This window comes from Passer montanus, unplaced genomic scaffold (genome assembly GCF_014805655.1).
Source record: "Passer montanus isolate IOZ18808 unplaced genomic scaffold, ASM1480565v1 scaffold260, whole genome shotgun sequence".
Classification (NCBI taxonomy): Eukaryota; Metazoa; Chordata; class Aves; order Passeriformes; family Passeridae; genus Passer; species Passer montanus.
In genome coordinates, this window is record NW_024367262.1 from 138230 (window position 1) to 147313 (window position 9084).

The following is a 9084-nucleotide window of genomic DNA, read 5'->3' on the forward strand; positions in this document are numbered from 1 at the left end:
ACTGTGTACATGAGAAGCAACTGCAAACCAATCATTGATCACACTGCACACAATTCACAAATGTGTAAAGCCCCCAGAATTTTAAGTACATTGAGCTATGCAATGCATACCCTAGAGGACATCAGAACAATCCATAACCTGACCATATTTTATGAATGCTGCACAACCTTTCTTTTTTAAAAAATAAAATCATCACATGAATAATGTTTGCAGAAATGTCTCTAACATCTCCACCTACTTCCCACTGCTACCGACACCAAACAGGTAGACATATCCTGAACAAAAGAAATTAATCAATTGAATAGTAAAATGTTCTGTAGAAAACCTTACCTGAAGCAGCCAAAAGAAAGGCATGTAAGCAGCTACCAAATATCTCATGCTTGTTGCTTATTTTAAAGCATCTGGATGTTAAAGGGAGATGCAGATGTGTGAATAACTAATATAAGTAGTAATTAAGTAAAGAGCTTTGAGCTGTTAGTTTCCAGTATTGTAGTTTGGCAACAATTAAACTATTTTCTCTCCTTCTTGTTTTTCATAGATTGGGTTCTACAATGCTGTAGCTATCCCATGTTACACCACCCTCGCACAGATCTTTCCTCCAACTGGGCCACTACTTCGAGCATGCAGGTGAGTAAATGTGCATAGCTGATACCTTGGTCAAGGAAAAAGCAAGAGTGCTTTGCAAGTTTGTCTAGAAATGCAAATTTTTAATTTCAGAATTTGCATGAACATCAATAGGGATACACATCTCACATTAATCTATTCAGAAACCCAGAGGTGATAACTACTGTCTGGGACTGTCCACTGTAGATCTACAGACAGAGCTGATTAAAATGTGTTAGATGCCAAAAGCATTTAGAGAGAAACAGTTCAGTGTTTTGCATCCCTGCTTGTGTTGGCTCAGTATAATTTCCCTCTGTGTCCCTTTTACTTCAATGTGGTTCCTACAACAAAAATTTAGCTAGTGTTCTCTTTACTTAAAAAATGTGTATTTAGCATGTGGTTTTATTTAATATCAGATAAATTATGTTACAAACCAGAAAAAGAAATATCCAGAAAATATTCAGTAGTTGAGAGCATAGGAGTAGTTAACGCTGAGGTATGGGAGAAGCAGATGTGACTTTATCCTATAACACAGTGGGTATGGAGTTTGGGTTGTTCTGGAAAAGAGGCAAGAGTCCTTTACCTGTTGGCTGCTTCTCTACTTGAATGATGGTGGATTGCTTTGTAGGTAGTTCTGTCCAGTAATTATATCTTAGACCTTTTATATATATATATATATATATCTTTCCTGACAAAAATTTTGCTGAAACCAGTGTATGCTTTATGAAAATGTTCCGGTTTCAGGTTAATCCATATTTTCTAGAAAACCCCAGTTGTTTCATAATATGCCAGCAATTTCTAGTCATATCGAGTGGTTAAAGGTCTGTTTTTCTATGCTCTTATTAGTAGTCTCTCATATTTTTTTGTTTTGTTGTGGTCCCTAAATTCTATCTTACATTGAACTTTTTATTTTTCCTGTATGACCTCCTCTTGTGGATCTTTTGGACTAAATTATTTCTGTTAAGTAAGAGACAAATGCCTTGAAATTAATGCAGTAGTTAGCAAAACAATTTCATTCACACACAAACACTCTTTCATATAGCTGTGAGAAGAATACGTATGTCTGTGTCAGTGGTACAGAGGACTACCTTATGAAAACAGTGAGTATCTAGGAGCCATCATTAATAGTCAGCTCAGCTACCTCTAAGGTACCTCTGCTGGGCATGGTCATGCAACCCTTAGGTAGATATGGCAGGACTATTCAGGAGAATTAGACACTATACCTCTGCAGTTATTACATTAATGGGGCTACAGCTGGAATTTTGTTTAGTGTCTATGCTTTAAGGAGAGTAGATGAACATGAACAAACAAGAGAATGTAAAGAGCAGAAGGAATGTTTTGAGATATTAGTTGAGGGAGTCTAAATAATGTATTTGGTTTATCCAAGAAAATTACAGAATCTCAAAATGGTTTGGGTTGTAAGATCCCTTGGAAGAGATCATCTAGTTCAGTCTTTCCTCTGTGGGAATGGACATCTTCTGCTAGAACAGGGCCTAGAGCTTCATCCAACCTGGCTTTGAACACTTCCAGGGATATGGCATCCGCAGCTTCTCTGAGCAAGTTGTTCCAGTGCCTCAGCACTCTTACAGTAAAGACTTGATCAAAATCAAAATTTTATGACACTTAATGGAAACTGGGCCTTAGAGAGGCTAGGTGGAGTGCTTAAGACTGCACAGTATCTTTTACAGGAGCAACAATCTGGGAAGACACATACATTTTGATTTCTGGCAACGTGGATATCCCAATGAAGCTTATTTGCAAAAGTGGCCTGTTTTACTTGGTGGTTCATCTTTTAGAACTCAGATGAGGATATTTAAAGTTGAATTGTGGATATCAAACACCCACATAAGCATGTGCTCTACATAAAGGTTTCCCTAATTCTGAAGATCAAGCATGAACGTATTTTCAAGAGTTGGTTTCTCTGTAGAAGGTGTGATGTCTGAAGTAAAAGCAATCAGACTCCTGGCAGAGATTATATGAGTTTTTTCTATTCCAGAAATTATCTTTGTTATTTGTAATTCAAATTGTTATAATGGTACTTCTGAAAGCTACACTGGCACAGTCTCCACACTGGTTAGAGCTCTGAACAGATAGCTCCCTGTCTTGCTGTTGGGTATTCTTTAATTTAGATTGTGCTAATGCAGTACTGAAAGGTAGATGAGTAGATAAAGCCTCTGCAGGACTCAGCTTCTTTAAAATCCACACCCTGGAATAAAGTCTTCTGAGGAACACTTTGGTAGTTTTATCTTAGCCTTGAAATTGTCCTCTGCTTTTTCTTTGAAGAGAATGAAGAGGAAGTTTGAGGGTTAAAACTTGGAGATGGAGAATAGGAAATCAGAACACAGATATAACTTCAGGTGCCCCATCAAAAAAAAAATTGATGCTATTGCAGGGTCTAGAATATTTCAGAATGTTTCACATGGCTGATTTTGCACTACACTTTTGTTTTTCCTTTATTTTTGATGGGTAACAGTTACTTGGTGTGCATTTTTGTTTGGTGTTTCCTTAACTGCTGACTGAAACAATTTTGATACCACCTCTTCACCAGCAGGGCTCATTCTTGAGCACAGTACTTGAGCTGCTGTGTCCTTGAGTTCTTTGAAACTCACTCCCCAGCTGCAAATAATAGCAGCAGAAGCACCCAAGGCAGCATGTCAACATCAAGGTTTTCATGGAACCTCTGTGCATTTATTCCAGACATTAGGAGCCAGGGCTTTGGGAGCTCAAAGGCAAATGAATCATATTATCTACACCTTATTAAAAAAAAAATAAAAAATCCAACACTGGTTTTCCATAAAGTAAGGTAGCAGCTAACAGTCTAGAAGGTTTTCTTGTCTGTTAATTTATTCCACATTTTTACATGCTTTCTTGTCATCCTATGCAGATGAAGACTATTAGCCCACCTGTGTTACATTAGCCCATGTACTCACTAGGTCTACCAAAGCATAAATATATCGTAGTGTATTTATTTGGAGGATGAAGTGATTTATTTTTTTTTTCCATTGTTTCAGACCAAATAATTTTAAATTATTTTCCTTGTGCTTTTGGGTCTCTCAATTCTTGATGACATTTATATAATTTAAAAATATTTTGGCTGCCATTCTCATTACTTTCCCAGGTCGAGGAAGGAGACAGAAATAATGATGCTTCATTTTTTCTGATCCTTAGTGCCTGGTTGTATTAGCTGAGGCTCAATGCCATATTAATGCTGGCTTCATAACTTCCAGCTGGTCTGAAGCACTGGCAGAGCATTTTCCTGCAGAAAATGGTGTAGGTGTTACCCTAGAAGGCACCAGCCTTCTTTGGTAGACTTCATCAGATCCTGCCTTCCACCACCCCCAGAAAATGCAATGTTTTCTCTTCTTACCTGTAGGCTGTGCTTTCAGATCAATATTTTCTGGTTTAACAAATGTTTTGACAAGGCTGTGACATAAAAATCAGAAGATCTCTGCTGCATAAATCTGATGTAATACCATGGTATGACATACCATGGGAGAGCTCTTAATACTGTTGCCATTCTGTTTATTTACCAAAGGCATTTAAGAGCTGTTGCTTTAGTAACTAGGGATCTGACAGGATGAAGATGAAGCAGTTGGGTTTGCTCTCTTTCTGTGTTTAAAGACTGAATGCTGAGATTTGGCCATTGGTTCCAAGGCCTATCATCAACACAGACTTTCCAATAACTAGAGTGGTACTGATGCACAGCAAGTAAGACTATGGGTTTGTACCCCCTTCAGATCATTAGAACATTACCAGCTTGATTTATCATCATTTTATGGTTTATGAACAGAATTTTGAACTTACAGATTGGCCAGGTTGTGAGGCGGTAAAAAGACATGTCTGAAGGAAAGTGTACCCTTTAAATGTAGTAGACTGACAATATGATTACCACAATAGTAGTTCAAAATTGATACTATGATCCTGGCATGCAACATTTTATATACTGTCAGGCAGCCCTTTTGCAGGAGTTTCAGAAAGCTTAATCTGCTCCTATGCTCCAGAGTGCTCTTTCAGAGTCTCTGCAGTCTTGTCTCTCTTCGGTCACAGCTGGGTTTTTCTGCAGCCATGAGGACTATAAATTTGTTGCACAAGCAGTTGGTAGCTTCTAATTCAGGGCTTGCCTTGGGGAAGGAAGGTTCTATAGGCTAGGATAGAGTTGACATGGATATGAGTCATACAGAATTACAAAATGGGATAGCTGAAGCTGAAGGCTGAACTAATTAGTAGATGATAAATGTTTGATGACATACAGGTACTAATATAAATATATTTACATAAATATAAATCTCAAAATTTATATTATTGTGAGGAAGACATTATTGTGAGGAAGAAATAAATCCCAGTCAGTTTATGAACTGTGTCTTACCTTCAATTTTTTGCATCTCCAGGGACAATCTTAACCAATGGGAGAAAGTAATGAGAGGCGAGGAAGCCTCTATATGGATTTCTTCTCAATCCCTTGCTCCTGGGACCTCAGATTCTCTTCCTGTGAAGATTGATGACTGAACAGCAGCAACAGATTGCGTTAACCTGAAAATCACCCCTTCTTGTTTTGGGGATTGTTTTTTGTTTTGCTTCATTTTTATTTGAAAAAGAAAAAAAAAAAGAAAAAAGAAAGCTGCAAAATGCTAAGAAGTAGACCTGCCTAGGAAGGTAACACCCATGGAGTTACCTCAGCTAAATGACTCTGGCAGCCAATCTCCTAATCTACACCAGTGACACAATGTAAACAGAGGGAAAATGACAACCCAGATGTTTTAGAGTCACCTATCAAAATAGAACTTACAACTTGTGAAAATAAAAGACTGGCCTTATCTCATGGGCTACCTTGCTGAGGCCTTAATTTAAGACTGATGGGGGTGGGGGAGAAACTTATGGGGTACTTCTAAATTGTATCTTTCTTGTAAGGGTTTCAATGGTACTTTTATTATATCCGTACTGTGGCTGGCTTTAACACCAGTGTCACTTGGGAGTTTTTGGCTATAAATAGAACAATATACCCATTGCTATTGTGAATGTTTATGTGTGATCTACTTGTAATCAGTTTGAACTCCAGCAGCATCTTGGAGACTATAATTTATGCTTAGGTTATAGTGAATTCTCTTGCTGCAAACTAAAGGAAAACCAACATTCAGGTTAAAGTTTTAAAGTACTTCATTAAGCATCATGATGTCAATTGTCTGTCACTCACAAGGGAAATGTTAGTAGAACTAGTGATGGTGCTTTGTTCTTTAGGATGTTTTTTAAAACTCCTCCCTTAAAACACTGGAAGTACTGGTTAATGATCTCTGATATACGAGGGAGTTTCAGGTTGGAGTTTTTGTATCCATAGTGAGAGAAATATCAGATAAAATTTAAATGTGACAGCAAAGATTTCCTTTCCTAGCTCACAATTAAGTAAAGTCATATTTTTTATTTCTACCTGCTGAGCTGTATTTTAAAAGGTATTGGAGACATACCTGAAGTATGCTATCTGCTTGGAATAAAAGCCTTGTCAGAAAAGTCAGGTCTGATAAGAGGGATTGTGGTACCATCACAATAAATCAAAAATGTTTTTGTATTGACTAGCTTTTGTGTTGCATAGTAACACTGCATGTCTTCTACTGCTTTTTTCCCCTCATGCCAAGATGAGTGAAATTAGGAAACTTCTCCATTTGTCTGTTTTTTATCCCTAGTTAGAGAAATTTCTAGGTTTAGAACTGCCTTTCTTAGTGAAAGAATACCTGACTGAAGAAAAGTACACTAAATGGTGTGTTTACAGATCTGTGCTGACTTAGGCCTCAGCCTTGCAAACTTATGCACAGACTTACATGTAATGCCACTCTTATAAATTTACTGCAATTGTACAGAATGTTTCTCAACACTTAATTTGCCTCTGTCTTTCAAAAATATTAATAAGAAAAAAAAAATCTTCATAGTGATCCGCACAGTAGGTGTGAAACACAGTCTTTACATACATTTCACATACAGCCTATACTGCATTATGTGCTTTTTCACAGATAATGCACTCTTGTGGAGGTTCCGTGGTAACACAGACTTTGTGTAATTGCAACGAGTAACAGTAGTGACCTAAAGACAGAACACATGTTCTCTTTTTCCATCTCCTGTCTTTTAGGCTCTATTGCTGTAATAGGCATGCCAGCTTTTGGGTTTCATGTGAACAACTTGGCCTCTTGAGTTTTGCCTTCTGTTATGGTCGAGCACATGCCAGTATCTGTTTATGTGTAAAGTGTGTGATCCATAGTCACATAATGTATAAATGCACCTAAGCCTTTGCTGTACATAGAGATCCCACAGGCTGAGAATTCAATATGAAGTTATCTTATTTGTATGATGCATGTTACCTAGCAATAGCCCCCTTTTTTAAATTTTTTTTTTAATTTTTAGTTTGCCTTACCAATTCTAAGTGCAGAAATTCTTTGGTAATCACAGCAAACTGGTTTGGAATTGAAAAAGAGCAAAAACAAACAAAAAGAAAAACATGGCAGGAAACAATTACAGCAAAGTAGAATGAATGATATCTCATACTGTGTCCTCTACTTTCCTCCTTAGCCATTCTGTTTCAGCTAAATAATGCAGATACAACCTTTCATCCACTAAGTACTTGAGGCAGAATCCATGGTTCCTAATTTACATGGAAATTATCTAAATCTATGGTAACTACAGAAATGCTCTTTGAAATTCAGATGCCCCAACAACTGGATGGAATGTTTTTCTTTGCAGGTTAAGTATATTTGCTTAAGCATATTTGCATTAAAGATAACTTCACTAGTTCTGTTTCCTACCATTAAAAAATGTTTGGCAGTATCACACACTATGTTATGTTTTGAAGTTTGTAAGTACTGATAGAGGGCACGATTCCCTGGCAAATTTGTCAAATTGGCAATAAGTTGTTTTATTAATGTCTCAAGTGAATCAGCTACTGTTTCTATTATAGAACTATCCAAACAACTTAAAATATATGTTTTCTATAGTTTAATGTCTATTAGAATTTTTAAAAATTGGCTCCAGGGGATGTGGTTTGGTTTGATTTCCTGGTGTGTAAAAGGAGAAAGGGAATGACAAAATATTACTCCTTGTTAGGAGCTAAACCAAAAAAATTAGTCACTATGGGCTGTTATATTTAAGCATATGTAGTCTGTTTTAGCATTTACAGAGTACAGATTCGTATGTGTAAATATTTTTTTTAAAAAAGACTTGTACCTGTACTTCCGAAGTCAAACCCACCAAAAGTTAGAAATTTTGAGCTGCATTTGAATTTCATGGATCAAAGACATGTTGAGAGTTAATTGTTCAAAGTTCTGGCCTCAAACTCGCAATTGATTAAGACATCTAGGTTTGCAAGACATCTGACTCAGTAAGTTAAATTGTCCAGTCATTCCTCCTTGCATTTTTATCCTACTAAAACTCATCTTGCCCAAAAGAATGTATAAAAAAGCTTAACAGATCTTTCCTTTCCTAGAAGTGTTAGATTTTATATTCTTAGAATTGCATTTTTCTTGATAATAATTCCAGCTGCTTTTCCTTCCTACATCTAGTAAATGTAAAAACACTGTTTGAAGCTGTAACTGAGTGTTTCTAGTGTATTATGTGCCTGAAAATGTGCCTGAAAGGTATGCACTAAGTGAGAAAAATAGTTGACATAGCATGATACTCATCTGAGAGGCTGCATATTTTATTACAGCATGACAAATTCCATTCTTACAATTAATTTATGAATATTGTATGGTTTTGCAATATTCTACTCATATGGTTCAACTCATAGCAGTAATTTTTTTTCTATAAGTAACCATTAAATAAATGAAACAGGGTTTTTTAGCTGGAGTATATGATCAAGCATGTTAAATTGGAGGGGACATGCAGAGTGGAATTAATCTTTTTATGTGACACAGATTTCTTTCGTGTGTGTAAACTTAAAACAGTATGATCAGTTTGCTGTGACTGCACTTAGAGCATATAGTGTTAAAATTGTAGGAGTAGCAAAAAGCAGTATTCATGTTAAAAAAATAGAGATTATTAGATGCTCAAATCAATCATGACCCTCTTGAAATAATGCATTTGCCTCAAACACTGTGATATTGGACCAGTTCTGTAAAGTGGAACAATTAATTAATTTATTCTAAACACAGAAAAGCCTTTCTTCACACTACTACAAGGAAGTTAATGTTCAAACTTTAGGTTCTATATCCCAATCTAGCAAAGGCACATCATAACTTTTGTTTGCTTTCTGACCAAAAACTGTGCTCGATTGTAATACGGGTGTATACTCTGTCAAATAAACCTAAATTAACAGACTGTTTTCTAGGGTAGATCAAACTGATTTGTAGAGTAGTTTCATAAATATTCCAAATTCAGGTTGGGCTGTTATGTGGAGAAGAAAGAACTTCAAGGTAACAACATTCAATTTTATTACATTTAGTGAGCTGAAAATTTTGGTTTTATATATATATATATATATATATATATATATATATATATATA

The 9084-nt window shown here is 36.2% G+C and overlaps 1 protein-coding gene across 5 annotated transcripts in view; it reads left to right on the plus strand.

Moving 5' to 3' along the window:
* Window positions 1-8894, plus strand: part of PDE10A (phosphodiesterase 10A) — a 143765-nt gene extending 134871 nt beyond the window's left edge. For 4 of the 5 annotated variants that reach the window (XM_039712281.1, XM_039712283.1, XM_039712280.1 and 1 more), the window contains 2 exons: window positions 539-627; window positions 4992-5712. In XM_039712281.1, the coding sequence (XP_039568215.1) occupies window positions 539-627; window positions 4992-5109 (207 nt within the window). In that variant the 3' untranslated portion in view covers window positions 5110-5712. Of the gene's footprint in view, window positions 1-538; window positions 628-4991 lie in introns of all 5 variants that reach the window. The other variant, XM_039712278.1, reaches the window with a different exon arrangement.
* The last annotated feature ends 190 nt before the right edge of the window (window positions 8895-9084 follow it).